Source organism: Thalassophryne amazonica, chromosome 20 (assembly GCF_902500255.1).
Source record: "Thalassophryne amazonica chromosome 20, fThaAma1.1, whole genome shotgun sequence".
Classification (NCBI taxonomy): Eukaryota; Metazoa; Chordata; class Actinopteri; order Batrachoidiformes; family Batrachoididae; genus Thalassophryne; species Thalassophryne amazonica.
In genome coordinates, this window is record NC_047122.1 from 26,842,791 (window position 1) to 26,866,571 (window position 23,781).

The 23,781-nt window shown below is 42.0% G+C and overlaps 1 protein-coding gene across 3 annotated transcripts; it reads left to right on the forward strand.

Annotated features, from left to right (window-relative positions):
- Window positions 1-3,655: 3,655 nt before the first annotated feature.
- LOC117501999 (protein prune homolog 2-like) lies at window positions 3,656-23,526 on the forward strand. Of its 3 annotated transcripts, none has more exons than XM_034160978.1 (12): window positions 3,656-4,517; window positions 9,422-10,015; window positions 11,722-11,825; window positions 12,866-13,000; window positions 13,712-13,795; window positions 17,358-17,519; window positions 17,603-17,845; window positions 17,918-18,020; window positions 18,096-18,227; window positions 18,667-18,753; window positions 22,514-22,612; window positions 23,252-23,526. In XM_034160978.1, exons 2-12 carry the CDS (start codon window positions 9,429-9,431, stop codon window positions 23,274-23,276), a joined length of 1,761 nt encoding a protein of 586 aa, XP_034016869.1. In that variant the 5' UTR covers window positions 3,656-4,517; window positions 9,422-9,428; the 3' UTR covers window positions 23,277-23,526. The 3 variants fall into 3 exon arrangements, with proteins under 3 accessions (XP_034016869.1, XP_034016870.1, XP_034016868.1); XM_034160979.1 differs by having other exon boundaries at window positions 3,657-4,517; window positions 9,636-10,015; XM_034160977.1 differs by lacking the exon at window positions 3,656-4,517 and having other exon boundaries at window positions 8,930-10,015.
- The last annotated feature ends 255 nt before the right edge of the window (window positions 23,527-23,781 follow it).

Consider the following 23,781-nt stretch of genomic DNA (forward strand, 5'->3'; position numbering starts at 1 on the left):
CCGTCTTCCTGGCTTCCATGTCGTAAAATGAGGGTGTGTCTGAAGCAGAGTCTGAATATTTATGGGTGTGTTTATTATAATTACGATTGTTTTCACCCTCTGCATTTATCAAGGTCACGTCAGGCGTACGCCGGAAATGGGCAGGTGCCCACTGCTTGATACATGTCACGGCAACTTGGGTGTACTTCAAATTTACACCGTAAATTTACGCCACAAGTGCGCAACTTTGATACATGAGGCCCAGTGTGTGTAGTTCATAGAACTAGATTAACTAGCGCAGTGAGTCTCTATACCGCGTTTTTGTCCGTGCTTCGTTAACTTCAGTATGAATAAAGGAGCAAATATTAAATATAAAACATTACAGATAACACAAACTGATTATTTATGCATTAAAAACCATCACACTGCTCCTCTTCAGCTTAAATTATATTTTTTTTTCTACCAGCCTTTCTTTGGATAAAACAGCTGTAACACACACAGGTGTTTCCATGGCAACACAGGCTCACAAACACCATAGAACTAGATAAATGAAGTCATCCAATAATAAACAGGTAAACAAACCAGTGTTAAGGTTGCAGAACTCAGCACTTGTTGCACTGACCCGCTGCAGGTTTGTCTGTTTGGTAATGGCGGCACTGGGTGGCACACAATGCCCCGAGGAGTCCGTCCTCTTGTTCTGTCTTTGTCTGTGTCAGGGGTCAGCATGAAGGCGGTGCAGTGTTTCTTTGTGACCTCAGCAGAACTTTAGGGGCGGAGCTTCTCAGTGAAACTACCTGCTGTGGAAAACCTGCAGCGACTCAGCCCTTCACAGCACTCTGTGGGCCATGCGGGACATTCATGATCTGACTCCTCCCATTTAGCTTTCTTAAACCTCAGCAGCCAATCAGCTAACAGAGCAGGGATGAGCCCGCGTGCACAAACAGTCCTTGGTCCCAGACCACTTTGGACTCTGGAAACAGGAAAACTGTGGTCCTGATTTAACTGTGCCTTAAAGTGATCAAAAGTGTTCTCTGATCAGATTTACCAGAACCCTGAAGAACATTTAGCTTTGACATTTCCCATCATGCTTCAGTCCACACCATCAGCGCTTTGTTTGCACTTTTTATTTAGTTTGCCATGATGTCAAATTAATAATAAAAAAATTAATTTACCTGCTGCTCTTCATTTCACTGACTATAAAAATTATTTTGTGTTTGTAAAGGAAATAAAAGGTTTTATGGGAATAAAGAGTAAACAAATGAAATTTTAAATGTTTTTTTTCCTCAAAGTAAAATTTTAAGGTGTAAATTGTTGAATTTCTTCACAGAACTTTTTCTGTTTCATGTGCTTTTTTAAAAAAGGTGTATTAGTTTCTAATTTAACGATGAAAGTGTGCCACTTTCAATTTGTTTGAAAGTGGCACACAAGCAGCTAAACTGCATGTGTAAAGGAGGCGCAGCAGCAGTTCACATGTCCAGATCACAGATATGGAGAGGAAGTATCCAGACTCCCTCTTCATCATTCTGGGGGATTTTAACAGAGCAAATGTCAGCCACAAACTCCGTAAATACAGACAGAACATCATGTGTCCCACCAGGGACAAAAACATTCTTGACCACTGCTACACCACAATAAAGGACGCCTATCACTCTGTTACGCACACATATTGCTATAAAGGCGCCATCACATAATGAATTTATTGTTAATAGGAAACATTTCTATTCCATCAATATTCATATCATATGTGATGCACAAATGCATTTGGTTGGGAGAAGGTTGGAGGCTGGTATGGTGCGTGATGGGTGGCTGCTTGCTGAGTAAATAGTTTATTCGTGTAATTCTTCCAAATGAAAACCAGCGCAGGCACATTTGGGCATGTGCGCATTCAAATATGTTTTTTGTAATTCTTTTTGTTTGTTTGTTTCTTGATGGTGAAACTAGAGCTGAAGAGCTTCTTAACAAGCCCCCAATTGTCTCCCTGTGTTCAGTACTGGTCAATAAACACGTTGCGTGCGTTGTGAAAGTCGGACACTATTAGCTGCGGCAGACCTCATTTTTTTAAACTTCAGTGTGTGTAAGCTGCTCTGAGCCCACACCATTTACAGGCACACATGCTCCCACTGACTTCCATTTCATATTTATCCCATTTGACAGGGTACCAAATAAAATATCCCTGCGTGTCTCCACTTCATTTCTGTAGCTCACACTTGGTATAATTTCTTTTCTTGTTTATGTGGAATGACCTGACAGACAGGGAAATTCCAGGTCCCAGGCAGGGGGCACCTGCAGGGTTTTTGGGCCCTATGAAAAGAAATCGTACTGGGCCGCCACTATATTATTTTGTCAGTATTATAATTGTATTAGGGGCTTCTCTGGGCCCCTGTCAATTATGTACAAATACAGGATGGATCCAGAATTCCAGCTGCAGACCAACATTTCAGAATCATAACTTCCAGCAGTGCAGCGCTTCAGGAGCATTCGCTGGAGCCACATCCAGAGCCACAGAAACAACCTGGTCCACAGGTGCAACCCCACCTCCCCAAAATACCCATCTGCAACCAGGTGAGGCTGCAGATGGGTACAAACAAAAGCTAAAAGCAATGATAAATGGAATGGTTTTGTCTAAGTTGAATGCTTGGTCTCCAAAGTAAAGGTCAAACAAGGTCAATGTGCATTGGATTCTGTGGCATGTGACGTTACTCCGTAATGTGACAATTGTGATAGATGGCACAAACTACTACTTTTTAAAACCCTATGAACTCGACCAGTAATTTGCATCACTTTTAAACAAAATTAGAGCAACTTTAACTTTTGACCCCTGCACAAACTGAAAATGAGCTTTGTCACCATTTTTGCTGTTTTGACCCCAAATCCACAACATTCAGTCACAGATCGTTCAAACTATACCTTTTTAGGAATTTTAATGATCAGACAAATAAAGTGCTATATCTTTCAATATGATTGGAGCATTTTTATAATTTGACCCCTGTGTAATTCTTCATTGACCCCTACCTGGCTACAGCTGCCACCCTGAGATGGTCACTACATTTTTGTGTAGCCCATGGTACACTCAGGCTGGATTGTAAGTTTTGTTTAGTCCCCTTAAGTGGTACAGAAAGCCTGCTTGGGTCATGGATGATCAGTAAGTTTGACACTGATGTTCCATTGTATTTCCGGCTTGTACGTGTGTGTGTGTGTGTGTGTATGTATATATATATATATATATATATATATATATATATATATATATATATATATATGTATATATATATATATATATATATATATATATGTATATATATATATACATATATATATATATATATATATATATATATATATATATATATATATATATATATATATATATATATATATATATATATATATGGGGGGTTCTTGACCATTTGGTCGTTGGACTTAAGGATTTGTGTTTAAACTGAATCTGATGTGTAAATCTATGATCCTGTTTCTCTAATCTGCAATGAGCTCATTGGGCTTTCCTGCTGTTCTCTGCTGTCAATGAAACTGTTTGCCTCACAGCAAGAAGGTCATGGGTTCAATTCCCACCTGTGACCTTTCTGTGTGGAGTTTGCATGTTCTCCCTGTGTTTGTGTGGGTTTCTTTCGGGTGCTCTGGTTTCCTTCCAGATTTAAAGAATTGGAAACGTTATAATTGTCCAGGTCTCCCTTGCAAAAGAGATCTTGATTTCAATGGGACTAACCTGGTTAAATAAAGGTTAAATAAGAGCTGTCAATCATTATCACTAAGATGAAGTTAACAGACATTCACCAACTTTTACAACACCAAATTAATCATCAGAGTGGAGGTTTGTATATTTTTGACCCTGTGTTGATTAAAAAAAAAATATTATAAAATGTTTTGCAAGTCAGCTGACCAACATGACCAGAAGTTTCCCATCATGCCTTTCTACACTGATGCTTTGACTTTATTTTTGCACTGAGAAAATAACTGTACAACCTTCACATTTTCAGTTTCTGTGTCTGTTGCTTTAAATGAAAAGAATCTGCCATTGACCACACCTCCTTTTCCTCTCTCCCTGCCTCCTGGCAGAGTTATGCCTACAGAAACCAGAACGTTTTGCTTTTTGGTTTTGAGTCTGCAAGATAGTTTAAGATTAATGGTAGCTGTATAAGAAAGTCCAACCACCTAAAAGTTTATACAAAAGAACAAAACAAAACACTTTTTAAAAAATATGTCTCCTTTAAAGACGTTTAGTAAAGTGGAATTTAACACTATAATTACTGGTTGTGTTCTGTGTAATCTGTGGACTTTAGTGTTTGTGAACTTGGCAGGTACAGACAGGTATAGTTCATGCTCCGCCCATGCAGCTCACCTTGGGTAATATTGCCATGGTTACGGGGCAGGGCCCTCTGTGCCACGCCTCTGCTTTGAGTCAGATTGTAAAGTCAGAAAGAGTTCCCGTGACATCAGCAGGCGTGAGGCAGCGTGTTTGCTGTTTGTCCTGAAACGATCTGACTGGTTCAGGGATCACAAGCAAAAGGAAGTCACCAACTGTAAGTCTGCAACTGTTTTTCTTGTTTTGTTTGTTTGTTTATGTTTTTTTTTATGTCTTCTTTTTATTCTTTGTGGGTTTGGTGCCATGAAAGTGTCCTGTTTACTCTGGCTTTCAGAGATCTTTAAATAAATATTAGCTTAACTTCAAACACAATTTGTCCAAAGTCTGATTCCAGCGACTCAGAATATTAAAAAAGAACTTAGTTTAAAAAGAGGAAATGAGACAAGATTCTTGTTCTCAAAGGACAAAAATCTTGTCCTCAAAAGACAAGAATCCACGCTCCTTGTTCAGAGAGGATACCTGTGCCATACTGCTTGTTCTAGAGGGGAACGGCTGGTCATACCTGACCAGTCGTTCTCACTGTGTTTTGTACAATAACACTACCTCTAACCTTAGTGACATGAAATTTGGGATTCCACAGGGGTCCCTCTTAGGCCCCCTGCTTTTCTCCCTTTATATAGCACCCCTTGGGCACATATTGTGGCGTTTTGGGATTACCTTTCACAGCTATGCTGATGTTATGCATGCTGATAACTGCTGGTAATCTCATCCACATAAAATGCTTAGAAGATTACCTTGCATCAGTGAGAGGCTGGATGACTTACTACTTTTATAAGACTGAAATGATGATTGTTGGTTCAGTGAGACATCGGCATCAATTTGACCAGTTAACACTTAGCCTAGGTTTGTGTGTCATACTGACAAAGTGAGGAACCTTGGGGTAATTTTTTTCCTATGTTGTCCTTTGACCTCCACATTAGAATTATTACAAGGTTTGCTTTTTTCCACCTGCGAAATATAGTGAAGATTCGTCCCATCCTATCTATGGTTGATGCTGAGACCCTGATTCATGCAATTGTTTCTTCTACATTGGGCTATTGCAATGTTCTATTTTCTGGTTTACAGCAGTCCAGCAATAGGGCTCTCCAATTGGTTCAAAATATTGCTGCCAGACTTGTGAAACTAAGCAGAAAGTTTGACCATATTACACCCATTTTGGCATCTCTTTACTGGCTTCCTGTCCCTGTGAGATCAGATTTTAAGGCTCTGCTACTAGCCTATAAAATTGTTCACAGACTGGCACCTCCCTACTTAGCTGACCTAATTAAACCCTACGTACCGGCCTGGGCTTTGCGTTCTCAGGGTGCAGGACTACTTTGTGTCCCTAAGGTGAATAAAAAGTCTGCGGGTCACAGAGCTTTCTCTTATCGTGCCCCTGTTCTGTGGAATGATCTGCCTGCGTCAATAAAAGTCAGATTCTGTAGAGACCAGTCCAGACTTAAGACGCACTTATTTTCCCTTTCGTATGGCTAGCGTACTGGCATAGTGTTACTATGCTTTTTACTCTTAAATTCCTTTTATTAGAAAATGGAGCGGGCCGCGGCCTCAATGTTATCTAAATTCTGGGTCTTTTAGTGGCTCTTACGGCTAGTGGCCGGCGATCACCTTAGTATTTCTTTTGTTCTTCTTGTTGATTAATGCTGATAAATTATACTGTATTTGTTGTCTTTCTGATGCCTAATCCTGTTTTTGTTTTTTTTCATTTCTCTCTGTTTGAGGTGCGGCTTCATCCAGAGATGGGTGAGGTATCTGTTTCTGAAATCCTCCAGTCCTGTGCACTGGCAACATTTCCTCTATATTGTTTTGTGAATTGTTTTGTAATTTCTGTCGGTAGCATGGCCCAAACAGAGGGTCACCCCTTTGAGTCTGGTCTGCTTGAGGTTTCATACTCAGAGGGAGTTTTTCTTTACCACTGTCACCTGTGTGCTTGCTCTGGGGGTTGTTAAGGTTAGACTTTACTTGTGTGAAGCGTCTTGAGGCAATTTTGTTGTGATTTGGCGCTATATAAATTAAAATACATTGAAAAATTGAAATTGGAATCCTATGCTGTGTTGCTTGTTTGAGAAGGGATACCTGCATTGCACTGCTTGTTCGGGAGGGCATATCTGCACCACGCCGCTTGTTCTAAGGGGGAAACTTGTACCATGCTGCTTGTTCTCAAGGAGAATCTTGTGCCACACTGATTGTTCTAAGGGAGGAACATGTGCCATGCTGCATGTTCTCAAGGAGAAACTTGTGCCACGCTGCTTGTTCTAAAGGGGAAATATGCCGTGCTGCATCTTCTAAAGGAGAAACCTATACCACGCTGCTTGTTGCAAGAGGGAAACCTGTGCCATGCTGCTTGTTCTAAAGGGGAAACGTGCCATGCTGCTTGTTCTCGAGGAGAAATCTGTGTCACGCTGCTTGTTCTAAGGGGGAAACTTGTGCCACGCTGCTTGTTCCAACAGGGAAACTTGTGCCATGCTGCATGTTCTCAAGAAGAAACTTGTGCCACGCTGCTTGTTCTAAAGGGGAAACATGCCGTGCTGCATGTTCTAAAAGAGAAACCTATGCCACGCTGCTTGTTCTAAAGGGGAAACGTGCCATCCTGCACATTCTAAAGGAGAAACCTATACCACGCTGCTTGTTCTAAGGGGGAAACTTGTACCATGCTGCATGTTCTAAAGGGGAAACTTATGCCACGCTGCTCATTCTAGAGGGGAGACCTGTGCCACGCTGTTTGTTCTAAAGGGGAAAGTTGTGCCATGATGCATGTTGTGAAGGAGAAACCTATACCACGCTGCAGGTTGTGAAGGAGAAACCTATACCATGCTGCTTGTTCTTGAGGAGAAACCTGTGCCACTCTGCTTGTTCTAAGGGGGAAACTTGTGCCATGCTGCTTGTTATCAAGGAGAAACCTGTGCCACGATGCTTGTTCTAAGGGGGAAACTTGTGCCATGCTGCTTGTTCTCAAGGAGAAACCTGTGCCACGCTGCTTGTTCTAAGGGGGAAACTTGTGCCATGCTGCTTGTTCTAAGGGGGAAACTTGTGCCATGCTGCTGGTTCTAAAAGAGAAACCTGTACCACGCTGCTTGTTCTAAGAGGGAAACATACCATGCTGCATGTTCTAAAGGAGAAACCTATACCACACTGCTTGTTCTAAAGGAGAAACTTATGCCACATTGCTCATTCCAGAGGGAAGACCTGTGCCATGCCACGCTGCTTGTTCTAAGGGGTAAACTTGTGCCATGCTGCTTGTTCTTGAGGAGAAACCTGTGCCATGCTGCTTGTTCTAAAGGAGAAACCTATATCACGCTGCTTGTTCTAAGAGGGGAACTTGTGCCATGCTGCTTTTTCTCAAGGAGAAACCTGTGCCAAACTGCTTGTTCTATGGGGGAACTTGTGCCATTCTCCTTGTTCTAAAGGAGAAACTTATGCCACGCAGCTCATTCCAGAGGGAAGACCTGTGCCATGCAACGCTGCTCATTCCAGAGGGGAGACCTGCGTTGTGAAGCTTGTTCTAGGGGGGAAACCTGTACTGTGTCTTTCCTTGTTCATTTTCTAAGGGGAAACCTGTGCCACACTGCTTGTTTTAAAGGAGAAACCTGTGCCACGCTCCTTGTTCTAAGGGGGGAACCTGTGCCACACTCCTTGTTTTAGACGGGAAACCTGTGTCACATTGCTTGTTCTAAATGGGAAAATTATGCCACACTGCTTGTTCTAAATGGGAAAATTATGCCACACTGCTTGTTCTAAGGGGAAACATGTACTGCTTGTTCTAACCTGTGCAACTCTATTCATTCTCAGGGAGAAACCTGTGCAACGCTGCTCGTTCTAAGGGCGAAACCTTTGCAGCACTGTTCGTTCTAAGGGGGAAACCTTTGCAACACTGTTCGTTCTAAGGGGAAAACCTGTGCAACACTGCTTGTCCTACAGGGAAACTGTACTGCATTGCTTGTACCATGCTGCTTGTTCAAGAGGGGAAACCTGTCATGCTGGATGTTCTAGAGTCTTTCAGAACTGTTGAATTCTGCAATCTTAGGTTAAAATAATTAAATTAATGTAAAACCTGTTGTAGATGTGCTAAGGTTTTTGATTTGGGCACCAATGGCGTGCAGTGCAAAGTTGCCATCTACTGGCAGGGAAAAATATCAATGGTGACACATACAAATGTTTGCAAAAAAATGTCTAAATTTCATCATGTTTCCTGTCACATTTTCCCATCATACAGATAATGAAAGGTGCCCAGTTGGGCTGATGATGATGATGATGATGATGAAGTCCAGGCTAATGTATCCTTGCGTAGGTTAGGTTATGAAAGAGGGGGTGGCCTATCATCCCAACAGAGCATAGGCCACAAATGGGCCCATTGGTGTTTATTCTAAGCCTACCTTAGAATTAACATAGAAAGCATTGATAACCTGGGTGGCACCGTGGCTTAGTGGTTAGCACTGTTGCCTCACAGCAAAAAGGTAATGGGATCGATTCCCACCTGTAGCCTTCCTGTGCAGAGTTTGTACATTCTCCCCGTGTTTGTGTGGGTTTGCTCTGGGTGCTCCAGCTTCCTTTCACATCCAAAGACATGAAGTTTAGGTGGAATGGAAACTTTAAATTGCCTGTAGGTGTGTGTGCGTGTGAATGTGTTTTGTCTGTCTACCTGTGGCCCTGTGACAAACTGACGTCCTGTCCAGGGTGTACCCCACCTCATGCCCTATGGTGTGGGCTCCAGCCCCCTTCCCCTCCCACTGTAACCCTTATTTGGAATATGCAGTTGAAGATGAGTGAGTGAATGAGTGAGTATTGATAACCTGTTAGCCTACCTTCACCCAGGACAAGATCTATGTGAAAACACTAACCTACCTAGATGAAAAGTGAAGTATCCACATTCCAAAAATCTCTGATTTCATGTTGTATTTTAATGACTAACAATCTCTGAAGTTCTTCTACATTATGGATTTGATGGTTTTTAATTCAGTTAAAGCAAACTTTGGTATTTGACAGCTATTAGCTTGTTAGCTGATAGGATGGAAAGTCTTTTCTGCTGTTATATTTGCCAAACATGTGCCATCACCAACATATTAGGGACAAAATGGAGTCCAGAGAGAAAGGTCGAGAAGAGGGGTCACCCATACCCGGGCCTGGAGTCATCCACAAAGACTCACTTAAACCTGGGTCTGTTGTCATCCAGGAAGATGCACCCAAACCTGAATGTGGTGTCATCCAGGAAGATGCACCCAAACCTGAATGTGGTGTCATCCACAAAGACTCACCCAATCCCATGTCTGGTGTCATCCAGGAAGACTCACCCAATCCCATGTCTGGTGTCATCCAGGAAGACTCACCCAAACCCGACTCTGGTGTCAACTACGAAGACTTAACCAAACTCGGGTCAGGATTCGTCCACGAAAACTCACCCAAACCCAAGTCTGGAATCATCCATGAAGGCTGTTCCAAACCTGGGTCTGTATCCATCCACGAAGATTCACCCAAACCCAGTTCAGAATTCATCCATGAAGGCTCATCCAAGTCCAGGTCTGGAGTCACCTATGAAGGCTTACCCATACCTGGGTCAGGATTCATCCACGAAGACTCATCAAAACCTGTGTCTGGAGTCGTCCATGAAGGCTTGCCCAAACCTGGGTCAGGATTCATCCAAGAAGGCTCACCCAAAACAAGGTCAGGACTGATCCACATCTAGTATTAAAGACTAGGGCTTTTAGATTGTTTTTTTTTTTTTTTGATTGATTACTTAATTAAAGTGCTAAACAATTGCACCTTTCAACTTATTATAAATGTATTTAAATATCGAATCAACTAACAAATAGTCAAGATAAACAAAATGCATTTTAAATAATTATAAATAAAATGAGTAATTATTCGTGGAGTTAAACGTGAAGCGGAATTTAAAAAAGCAGGAAGAGCAAAAGTCAAGTCATTTTTTAATGATCAGCACTTTAACATTTAGGCACTTTAGCAATAGTGTTGATTTTGTTATTTTGTTTGTGTTGTCATGTTAATTTGTTTATTGTAGTGTTTGTCTTGTAATGTGTTGTGTTGTACTGTATTGTATTATATTGTATTCTTTGTATGGGTCATGTATGTTTTGTGTTGGTGGTATTTTTACCCCACGGGACTGCAGATGGAAAATAGCATTGCGCTAAATCTGCCATATTTACAGTACTTGTTTTCTGTTCATTAATATGCACTGTCCCATTCAAATAAATTAATAAATGAAAAATGAAAAATTTTATTTCTATAGCACATTTTAAAACAATAGGAGTTAACTCAAAGTGCTTTACAACACAAGCAATGATTAAAAATACAGTTGACTTATGTGAAAATGAAAATAAGTCATCAGGATCAGAATAAACTTAATAAGGCAGAAAATAAGGATTCAAGAAGCAGATGAAGTGCAAGTCTCTGCAACCTGATCCCGGTGTCACCGACCGAACGGTCCCCCCCTAAAAATCAGTCCGCCCTGCCTTCACTGTGCATTCCTCAATTTGGAACATCAGTAGCAATTCACAGATTATCGCCTCATTTTTGCTTAAAACTGAGTTTAGAATTATTTAAGAGGTTTTACTTTTTACATTTGATGCTTAATAATCACATTATTCCCTTTGATTGCTTTGGGTGTAGAGAGTCAGACTCAGAGAGTCAGACTCAGATGTGCTGCTGTGGCGCTCTGATCACTTCCTCCGTCTTTTATTCTGAAATAATGCTGAATTTATGTGGAAATGATTGTTATACAAAAGCTTCAGATATCTGTCGCTAAGATAGATGATGACTGGAGTGACGCTCTGAAATGATGCATGCGCAGTGAAGGCAGGGTGGACCAATTTGTAGAGGGCAGGGGTTCGGTCGGCGACACCGGATAAGCAGATGAAGATGAGTGAGTGGGTGACAAAGTGCAAGTTAGCTAAGGTACAAGAAATAGAACATCAAAATTATAAATATTTGTATAAAAACAAATAAATAGAATAAAATGAAAATAAAGAATATGAGGAGTGCACTGGACAACACCAATATTTACCAATAATAATTGCCAATAATTAGACTGAACTAAAAGCAAGAGAGAAAAGATGAGTCTCCAGGTTGGATTTAACACAGTCTATGGTGGGAGAGGATCTAATGTGCAGTGGGAGACTGTTCTTCATCTTTGGTTTTGAGGCGTGAGTGTCTTACAGATGGAAGTTGTGATGATGACCTAAGCGAGCTGGGGGCAAGATATGGTGTGAGCAGATCAGAAATATACTGAAGGGCTAGACCATTTAGAGCTTTAAAAAACAAACTATTTTATTACATTTTATATTGTGCAAAAATGCAATTAGACAAAAAAGAAAGTGACATCAGTGTAATAATTCTGTGTGTAAAACCTACAGGTCACTGCATCAGCACGATGACACTCAGAACATCAAAGCCACAAAAACTACTGCAGCTGATCTGATTACTACCTCCAGTACCACAACACCTCAGCAAGAATCAGGTACGAAAAATTTACGGTTAGAATTCTGTTACAAACAGGAGTAGCACAACGTTTACAGAGAATCAAACTGAGACACAGGGAAAACTGAGAAATGACAGAAATGAAAACATTAGCTGTGCAATCCTTCAATATGATGAGTGAGTTTGTGTGTTCAAAATTCGCAGATGCTATTTCCCTCAGCATGTTCTTCAGACAACCAGTAGGGGGCAATAGACCACATCAGATTTTTCAAATTTGAACTTTCTTAGTGATGAACAGTTTAAACATATGAAATATGAACTAATTTCACCAAACAGCCGCTGAGATTTTTGCAGAGGAGCTGAACCACAGATTCTAATCCAATTACATGTGTTCCGCAAATCTGATTAGTTAATTGTGAGATTTCATATCATAAAATATTGAGAAGACGGTGGCAAAATATTTGACTGTTTCACATTTGATGTATAACTCCGCGCCCTGACCGTGTTGTTGTGCAGGTGTCAATAATGGCACTGTCAACTGAGAGCGACAGAAACTAGTGCAGTGATGATGATGCCGAAATGCGTGGATTTAATGGATTTAACTGGATGGATTTACTGTGGATTTAACTCAGTGCACCTGACGAGATGGAGAAATGTGTGGGTCTGCACACAGACTTTCCAGTTTGGCATGAAGACGCTGTTGCTACGGTTAGCTTTGATGAGCCAATCACACCGTTTCATAACGATTCGCCGACTAAATTACTTACAGAGAAATGAACCGTGCAAATGATGGAGTTGGATTAGAATGGCAATAACCCTGTTGTGATTTGCGGACATTAAAGATGGATTACGGTCGCAAATATCCGCTCATTAGCGGAGCCAGTAAAAGTGTACAGCACTGTCTAGCAAACAGCATCAGTTTGACACAGCATTTTTTTAAATGACCCAGCAGGTGTAACCCTAAGCAGGAACCAGCTTTGACCTGAAGACGAGGAAGTGCATAGGGTCAGACTGAGTGAGGAAAACTCTGTCTTCATCGTTGCTTCTCCTTAAAGCATCTGATGTTGTGTTTCTTTGTAGCCCAAAAGGAGTGTGGAAAACCTGCTGAGTCATCCTTGCTGAGTCAGTGCACCTCTATATCACCAACAGGGGGTGACAATCACAATGAATCTCCACCAAAGAAGAAGTCATCAACGGCAACCGACGACAGACCAGGTGGCTGCGGTTCGTTTTCTACAGAAACATTCAAAAACAATTAACAGTGGCCTCTAGTAGCCACCAAGACTCCGCAATTAGCACCCAAGCTTCAGAATCTACTTGATCAAACTTTTATTTTGCATTTTTCAAGAAAAAGAGGTTAACTGCTCCTCACCTTGATCTAAAATTTTTGAATTGAATATGCAAGTTGTTTTTTGTTTTTTTTACAAAGTTACTGATGGAAATTCTGCAGACACATTGCATTACCTGCAAGTGTGAAATGCTAATCACAGGGAATTTAAATGTAAAGTGTTAAAGTGCTTTTCACCAGATTTAATGTTCTTTAATTTAGGTAATTTGGGTTTGGACAGAAGGTGTTCTATTAAAAAAAAAAGCCTCCCCTGTTTTGTTTTTGTTCGTTTTGTTTATTTTTTCTAATAAACCTTTATCAGGTTTTTAGCATAGGCTGTTTTTTTTAGCTTTTTGTGCTGGAGGAGGAGAACTCTGGAACTAGGACCATGAGCTTTCAGATTTTATTCCACCAGGTAACTGAAATCATCAGCATCACTTTGTAACGTGATCTGCTGATGTCATCAAGAGGATCATCTGCAGCCCTCATGGCACGAGTTTGAGACCTGTGGAAAACGTTCTGTCCTGATGGGTTTCTGGGTTGCAGGATGATCCAGAAAATCAAAAATTTAACCTTTGCTCTGTGTTTATCATATGCAGTTCCACCTAACAGCCTGCCACTGTCGGGGTCGCGACCCAGGAAGAAGAAGGTTCTGGTGGCTCCAGCGCTCAGTCTGTCTCTGGGTACAAAATAAGAGCCATAATGTGTTAATAAATAGCATTTGCAGTATTTTTATATAGAATATAGATTGCAAAACTACAAAAATAAAATCTAGGTTGTCAAAATAATTTATTCTTATTACATCTACATAATACACAACAAAAATATAAACACAACACTTTTGGTTTTGCTCCCATTTTGTATGAGATGAACTCAAAGATCTAAAACTTTTTCCACATATACAATATCACCATTTCCCTCAAATATTGTTCACAAACCAGTCAATCTGTGATAGTGAGCACTTCTCCTTTGCTGAGATAATCCATCCCACCTCACAGGTGTGCCATATCAAGATGCTGATTAGACACCATGATTAGTGCACAGGTGTGCCTTAGACTGTCCACAATAAAAGGCCACTCTGAAAGGTGCAGTTTTATCACACAGCACAATGCCACAGATGTCGCAAGATTTGAGGGAGCGTGCAATTGGCATGCTGACAGCAGGAATGTCAACCAGAGCTATTGCTCGTGTATTGAATGTTCATTTCTCTACCATAAGCCGTCTCCAAAGGCGTTTCACAGAATTTGGCAGTACATCCAACCAGCCTCACAACCGCAGACCACGTGTAACCACACCAGCCCAGGACCTCCACATCCAGCATGTTTACCTCCAAGATCATCTGAGACCAGCCACTCGGACAGCTGCTGAAATAATCGGTTTGCATAACTAAAGAATTTCTGCACAAACTGTCAGAAACCATCTCAGGGAAGCTCTTCTGCATGCTTGTCATCCTCATCGGGGTCTCAACCTGACTCCAGTTCGTCGTCGTAACCGTCTTGAGTGGGCAAATGCTCACATTCGCTGGCGTTTGGCACGTTGGAGAGGTGTTCTCTTCACGGATGAATCCCGGTTCACACTGTTCAGGGCAGATGGCAGACAGCGTGTGTGGCGTCATGTGGGTAAGCGGGTTTCTGATGTCAATGTTGTGGATCGAGTTGGCCATGGTGGCGGTGGGGTTATGGTATGAGCAGGCGTCTGTTATGGACGAAGAACACAGGTGCATTTTATTGATGGCATTTTGAATGCACAGAGATACCGTGACGAGATCCTGAGGCCCATTGTTGTGCCATACATCCAAGAACATCACCTCATGTTGCAGCAGGATAATGCACGGCCCCATGTTGCAAGGATCTGTACACAATTCTTGGAAGCTGAAAATGTCCCAGTTCTTGCATGGCCGGCATACTCACCGGACATGTCACCCATTGAGCATGTTTGGGATGCTCTGGACCGGCGTATACGACAGCGTGTACCAGTTCCTGCCAATATCCAGCAACTTCACACAGCCATTGAAGAGGAGTGGACCAACATTCCACAGGCCACAATTGACAACCTGATCAACTCTATGCGAAGGAGATGTGTTGCACTGCATAAGGCAAATGGTGGTCACACCAGATACTGACTGGTATCCCCCCCCCAATAAAACAAAACTGCACCTTTCAGAGTGGCCTTTTATTGTGGGCAGTCTAAGGCACACCTGTGCACTAATCATGGTGTCTAATCAGCATCTTGGTATGGCACACCTGTGAGGTGGGATGGATTATCTCAGCAAAGGAGAAGTGCTCACTATCACAGATTTAGACTGGTTTGTGAACAATATTTGAGGGAAATGATGATATTGTGTATGTGGAAAAAGTTTTAGATCTTTGAGTTCATCTCATACAAAATGGGAGCAAAACCAAAAGTGTTGCGTTTATATTTTTGTTGAGTGTAGATATTTTATTCTGAAAAGACATCCTGACGTCATTGTGTCAATGCTTTATCATTTAAAGTGAATCAACTATTTTGTCAACTTTTGAATCATTAAAAAATCAGACAGTGTCTACTTAAAACTCATTTCCTAAATTGTTCAGAAAAAATATATACGAGGTCTATTAGATAAGAAATCAACACTTTTATTTTTTTTTTAACTATATGGATTTGAATGATGTGCGATTACATCAATCATGCTTGAACCCTCGTGCGCATGCGTTAGTTTTTTCACGTGTGTCGGTGACGTCGTTTCCCTGTGGGCAGGTCTTGAGTGAGATGTGGTCCCGCCCTCTCGGCTGAATTCCTTTGTTTCACACGCTGCTCGAGATGGCGCGCGTTGCTTTATCAAAATTTTTTCTGGACCTGTGAGGAATATCCGAGTGGACACTATTCAAGAAATTAAGATGGTTTTCAGTGAAAAGTTTAACGGCTGATGAGAGATTATGGGGTGTTTCTGTCGGTGTAAGGACTTCCCACAGAGCGGGACGTCGCGCAGCGCTTCCAGGCGCCGTCGTCGGCCTGTTTCGAGCTGAAAACATCCTAATTTAAAGCTTAATTCACCCAGGACGTCGTGAGAGAACAGAGAAGATTCAGAAGAGGCCGGCATGAGGACTTCATGCGGACATTCCTCTGTTTAAGGACATTTTTTAATGAAAGACGTGCGCGCAAATTCGCCGAGTCGTTTCCGTGACGACTCTGCGAATCTGTGTGCGCCGCAACAGGAAAAACACCTCTGTGTTGAAAACCATTTGTAAAATTCAGGCAGCTTTTGATGGCTTTCAACAAGTGAGTAACTGAGAAATTGTTTAACAGCTTGGGCATGTTCCAACTTGCCCGTTAAGGTTTCCAACGGAGGTGTTTTTCCTGTCGCGACCCCCCCGCGGTCGGGTCCGGCCTGACATGCGACTCTGCCCGTTCTTTCATTACAAAATGTCCATTAACAATGGAATGTCCGAATAAACTCCTCATGCCGACTTCTTCTGAAAGTTCTCTGTTCTCTGACGACTTCCTGGATCAACAGAGCCTGAAATGTGGAAGTTTTCAACTTGAAACGGCGAGACGCTGCCGCCTCGAAGTGCAGATCGCCATCAGGCGCCGTGGGCCGTCCTTACGGCGACACTACCAGACCAAAATCTCTCATCAGCCGTTAAAATTTTTACCGAAAACCAGCTGAATTTATCGAATGGTGTCCACTCAGTTGTGCCTTACAGTTTTGAAAAAATTTTGATCAAACAAAGCAGCAGTCTCTGAGCCATTCCTAAACAATGAAAAAAATCGAAGAGAGGGTGGGCCACTCCTCACTCGAAGACTGCCCACAGGCGAATGACGTAACCGACAGGCGTGAAAAAACTCTCGCATGCCCACGAGGGTTCAAGCATGTCTGATGTAATCACATGTGATTCAAATCCATATGGTTTTTGAAAAAAATAATAAGGTCGGATACTTTTCTAATAGACCTCGTATATCTGAATAAATAAGATATTCTGATTTAAGTGAATTAAAGCCAATATTGATCAGGTTTAATCTGGATTTAAACTTGTTAAATCAGAGATAAAGTGATTTTAAAAAACCTGATAATTATTTTCTGATATCTTTCATTGATTGCCTGTAAAATGTAATCAGAACAGATAATCACTGAATATTTCTCAGACGTTTTATTGTGTAAATAATGACAGAATCACGTTGTTTTATTAATAGATTGAATATTTAAAGTGTGGTATGTGGCACTGGGACCCATGACCTTTCTAAATGATGCTGTAATTACCAAATCAGGGCGCAGTGACTCTACGCTTTCCGATGACTTCACCTCGGCCTTCCTCTCCCCGTCCACTGACGACGATGATGACATGGGACTGGAGTTTGACCTGGATGCCATGGAAACGCCCTCTGACAGCGAGTCCCTCCCATTCCCCAACTATGACCTGGATTTGGAAGGTGAGAGATCAAAGGTCATAGAGGTCATTTTGAAGTGGTTGGAGGCCTGGCCATTAGATGTCTAATGTTGTGTGATCTGGTAGATGAACTGCATCGTCTAGGTGTGGCATCTCACCGCAGAGCGCCTGGATCCAGTTCCAGATTTGGTTCTGGTTCTGGTTCCACACCAGCAATGGAGCAAGGCGAGCCAAGCTGTCTGGAGCAGGAGGACACGGTGGATGAATATGGTACTAGGTGGCGCTGTTTCTCCACAGGCGAGCCGCCGCAGGACAGCAGGGTGAACATGAGTGTCCTGGAGCCCTACCTCAGGGTGCTGTCCCACGGAGGTCAGGAGGCGGAGTCACCTGCTGCTCATGTGACAGCCCCGCCCTCACACTAATCATGTCCTCATCTCTCAGGTTACTATGGAGACGGTATGAATGACATCATTGTGTTTTCTTCCTGTTACCTGCCGGAGAACCGCCTGGAAAATTATCCGTTTGTGATGGACAGTCTGTTCAGGTGAAAACTCCTCGCTCATGTTGTTAGCTGCACCGTACACGTGAAGCTTGCGGTAACGGTTGGCTGCACGTGCAGGTATGTGGTGGGAACTCTGGACCTGATGGTAGCCAAAGACTATGTGATCGTGTACCTGTGTGCTGGAGGACAGCGGGACAAACTGCCAGGAATCAGCTGGCTGCGAGACTGTTACACCACCATCGACAGGAAGTAAATGCCGTCCACTCAAACACAAAGAAATCTGTTTCACAGACCAAAAAAGAGGAAGAAAATCTGTCACGCGGGACAGAATTCTGTCCTTTAGGTGGCAGTAGTGAGTTCAAACAGTTCTCTGTCCCGAGACAAACTGAGAACAACAAAGAAACTCAGTCCTGCCTCCTACAGCTCAGTGCTCTGTGAGGTCATAAAGCTCAGTGAATTATTAGTCACATGACTGAAACATGAACTCTGTGTTGTAGATTTTTTTTTCTCTTTTTTTCTGATAGAATGCAACTTTTCACAAGATTATGTTCATGGTCCAGACAAATAAAATCAGCAGATTAACCTGAGAGTGGCTCATTAACTTGGTTAGCTTCTGTGAGACGATGACCTCAACGTAGATGAGACACACTCTGATCCTCTGCCTGTCTCTCTGTTTGTCTTGTCTCAGGCTGAGGAAGAATCTGAAGGGTTTCTACGTCGTTCACCCGACCTGGTACATTAAAGCTCTGATCACCATCATCAAACCCTTCATCAGGTCTGCAGCTGCCTTCCTAAACTTTTGAACCTCTGCTCTACATTTGTTAAATTTAACAAATTAATTTCAAATATTTCTAAAATGAATGGCAATCAGTCAACCCGAACAAAATAAGCAACAGTGGCTTTGGAAATGAACTGCCAGTACACTCTGAATGCTGCCCCAAGCCCAGCTAAATGAGTAGGGTTGAATCAGGACGGGCATCTGGTGTTAAAAAACCCTATTAATGCAGGTCACAAATTGAATTTCCATACCGGATTAGTTGAGGCCCGGGTTAACAACCCTTAGCAAAAAGTAGTATACTTAAAGTTCATTTTATTAAGTATGTTTCAGTATAAGTATAAGTATAGTAAGTATACTATAGACCGTGTACTGTTAGTATACTAGAAAGTACACAAATTTAATACTTTTTCAGACTAAATTGGAACATTTCAAGCTTATAAAAGTATATTTTAAAGTTCGTTTTAAGGTTGCAAAAGTACACTTTAAAGTATACAACAAGTACACTCATCTATATACTATCAATGTACTTGGTATATCCCTCTTGTATGCTTAAAGTATACCACACGTACATTTATCAGTGTACTTGATATATCCCTCTCCTATGCTTAAAGTATACCACAAGTGCACTTATCGATATACTGCCATTGTACTAGTTGTATACTTTGAGTCCCTGTTTTTAGTTTATTATCGTATACTTAAAGTATACTGTTATACTGATTGGTTATTTCACTATTTTACTTTTTATACTTTAATTTTGCTTGGCATATTACTTGTAGCTTACTATTTATATACTGAAAATATACTCCTTAAAGTATTCTTAAAGTTTACTTGTACTGTATGTACACAAGAGTGTGATGCATTTAAAAATCATAAGACAGAATGTTAAACACAAAACAAAGACTTATGAAATCAAGTCCTTCCTTTGTGGAGACAATTAAAGGAAAAAGTGCATGTAAAATGTAAACATAATGGTCTCTCCACGATCAAGTCCTTATTTGTAAAAATGTAAACATAGCATCTTCAACTGAGAACTAAAGTCCTTCCTTGTCAAAAAAGGTAAAAGAAAAGTGCGAACCTTTGGAACCAAAATTAAATAACTACATAGAAAAAAATCTGTACTTTTATGACTTCTTTTCAGTTACTTGAGTCAATGGCTTGACTTAGTATGTCTTGCTCCAACTGCACAAGTGTTAGTACTTTGTGGCAGAAAGACGTAAAAAGTATACTAAAGTCTAAGTCTAAGTTTTAGTATTAAAGTACATAAAATATAGTTTATAAAAAGTTACCTTCAGGTATACTTCCTCAATTTTAGTAAAAAATAAGTATACTCATAGTACACTTGAATAAACTTCTTTTTGCTAAGGGAATCATCACCACCAGTGGTGTTGCACGACACAGTGCCAGCAAAAATTGAGCTACTGCTGGGTGGAGAAGAAAAAGAGGAGAATGTGTCCAGAGACAGAGGGAGAGAAGGAAAACTGGAAGGGTGGAAGTCAGAGTCAGGACTTTGAATGTTGGCAGTATAACTGGTAAAGGGAGGGAGCTGGCAGTTATGATGGAAAGGAGAAAGGTAGATATACTGTGTGCAAGAGACCAAGTGGAAGGGAAGTAAGGCCAGGAACACAGGCAGTGGGTTCAAGTTGTATCATGGTGTGGATGGGAAGAGAAATTGTGTTGGGGTCATTTTAAAGGAACAATGCACTTAGAGGGCATTGGAGGTGAAATGAATGTCTGACAGGGTGATGAGTGTAAAGTTGGATACTGAAGGGGCGATGATGAATATCATCAGTGCATATGCCCCACAAGTAGGTTGTGAGATAAAGGAGAAAGATTTCTGGAGTGAGTCAGATGAGGTGGTGGAGAGGTTGCCCAAGCATGAAAGAGAAGTGATTAGAGCAGGTTTCAATGGCCATGTTGGTGAAAAGAACAGGTGATGAGGAAGTAATGGGTAGATATGGTATCAAGGACAGGGATGAACAGCTACAAAGGTGCTAGGTGTGACATCTGGACAATGGAAGGAAGATGAGGAGACTTTGTGGTGAACAAGGATATTCAGGAAAGCATAAGAGGTTGGTGAAAAAGATGAAGAAAGTAGAGTACAAGGAGATGTGGCATAAGGTGAAAAGAGAAGTGGCGAGCTGTACATGAAGTTCAATGCTAAAGAAGGACAAACGGACTTGCACCAATTGTCCATACAGAGGCAGTGAGCTGGAAAGGATGTGCAGTAGTTAGCGTGATAAAGGATGCAGATGGTAATGTGCTAACAAGTGAGGGGAGTGTGTTGAGAAGGTGGAGGGAATTTTTGAGGAACTGATGAATGAAGAAAATGAGAGGGACAGAAGGCTGAGTGATGTAAAGAGAGTAAATCGGGAAGTGCAAGGATAATCCCTTACACTCTGCACAACCAGCCACAGCAAGCAGACAAAGAGCTAAAGACAAGACACTGAGGTGCTCCACTCAGCAACTGTCAGTCAATGTGACCACACCCCAATTATACAGAAAGTAATGGCTTAAAATAACTTAAAAACTAAGACATTAGAAAAAAAATTCCCCCCTTCTACAGCTGTCATGGAGGAGGAAATTGTTGAAAGAGAACAAAACCTTTTTTGTACAAGTCTGTAAACATGTTTATTTCTGCTCTAAAGTTGGACATTTTAACACACAGTCCTATGAGAAAGTGCTCTGTTTTGGAGCCATCCTCAAGCAGCCAGTCACGGTACTACGCTTCTGCATCTGCCTCATATCCAGCAGGCCCAGTTTGCCACTTGGTCTCAACACACTCCCCTCGCTATTAAGGGGATAAAGAGTGGAAAGGCAGTTCGTCAAGGTTACATACCAGTGGAGGCATGGAAAGGTTTAGAAGAGATGGCAGTGGCATTCCTAACCAATCTGTTTAATAAAATCTTGAAAAATCAGAGGATGTCTGAGGAGTGGAGAAGTGTGCTGGTTTGATTTGAAAAACAAAGGTGATGTGCAGAGCTGCAGTAATTACAGAGGCATAAAGGTGATCAGCCACAGAACAAAGTATGGGAAAGAGTAGTAGACGCTAGATGTAGAAAACAAGTGAAGACCTGTGAGAGGCAATATGGTTTCATGCTGAGAAAGAGCACTACAGATGCAATGTTTGCTCTGAGAGTGCTGATGGAGAAATATAGAGAAGGCTAGGAGTTGCATTGTGTGTTTAGTTGAGTGTGTTTATGTTGCTTAGTATGGCACTGTGTAACATAACACAGGGACAGCACAGGTAGGACATTTCAGAGACAGAGGTGAGATTAAGATGGTTCGGACATGTGCAGAGGAGCGATCCGGGGTACATAGGGAGAAGGATGCACACATTGGGGTCACCAGGCAGACAAGAGGGAGGTCAAAGAGGAAGCTCTTCATTAATAATGTGTGCTGACTCGCTCCAGTGCTGTTTGTTTTGATTGGACACAGACAGTTAAGGAGGTGTGGTCATTTTTTAAAAACACGTGTCTTACATGGAAAAGGCCCAGAACACACCCACCACTCACCTGGACCAGGTGGTTACCAATCAGGACTCAGCTTGTTTCTGTGGAGTCATGCATGCGATGACCTGACAAGATGTGTAGGAGGGAAAACTGAGAATTATATTCATGACAACATTATACAGACAATTAATAAAACATTTGTTTTTTGTAAATCTTCATTCTTATAATCATGATGTCTTGTTCTTCCTGTTCCGCACCACTTCCTTCCATTTCTTCTTCTTTTCCTGCTTCCTCTTCCTGTTCTTCAGCTCTAAATTCAGCAAGAAGCTGCAGTTCGTCGACAGTCTCCAGCATCTCTCACACTTCATACCGACGGAGTACGTGCAGATTCCAGACTGCGTCAAACGGTGAGAGACTGCACAGCATCAACTCACCTGACCTTTGACCTCCATAGAACCACCAAAAAACTGGTCATGTGTGGAATCAAACCATCAACGGTCCAGCCCTTGACCCACCTGAGCCCCCGTCCCACTTAAACCAATTATATTTCAGTTAATATTCTGTTAACAAATAGAACATGCATCAGTTTTTATTCCATCCAGTTTCTCTGTGCATCCACCCATCTTCTATACCCGCGTACTCAAATTAAAGGTCACAGGGGTCCTGGAGCCTGTCCCAGAACTCATAGGGCATGAGGCAGGGTACACCCTGGCCAGGGCACCAGTCTGTCACAAGGCCACATACAGACAAACAAACACGTTCACACCCGCACACACACCTAAGGCTAATTTAAAGTCTCCAGTCCACCTAACCTGCGTGTCTTTGGCTGTGGGAGGAAGTGGAACACCCGGAGGGAACCCACGCAAACACAGGAAGAACATGCAAATTCCACACAGAAAGGCCACAGGTGGTACTCGATCCCATGACCTTCTTTCTGTGAGGCAACAGTGCCAACCACTAATCCACCGTGCTGCCTCTCTGTACATCATAAAGTCACACACAAGCTAAAAACCATTTCCTAATGATGTCACATGTGTTTCCTGCAGATATGACCGGCACCTGTCGAGGTGAAAGTCTGAATGTGTGCAGGAGGCCTGGATCCACCAGAACTTGTCAGATGTCCTCAACGTATTTTTCCCTGGTAGTTTGGTAACTTTACAGAACTGGTGCTCTTTTGGATGTCCAGCAGGTGGCAACACAGTGCCTTTCATGGGTTTCTGCAGCAGTGACATCATACTGATGATGTCATCAGTTGACTGACTTTATATAAACGCAATCCTTTAAAGGTTTTATTAAACTGTCCTGACGTTTCATTGCCAGACTTTATTTTGCTTCATTTGTATCACTGGTTTTGTTTTGGAGCTGGTCCAGACGGGTCAGTCTGGATTCGGGTTCCGGTGCCTGTATGAAGCTAACGGCCGAACAGGAAATGGAGCCTGACAGCCAGAGGAAGTAAATGAAGTCACCGCTGGGCAGGAAACATCATAAACAGGAACCCAGAACAGTCTGTTTGTCAAAAGTCTGTCTCAGTTCACAGGGACCAGGTTTCCAGGGAACTGGATACTGAATGTTCACA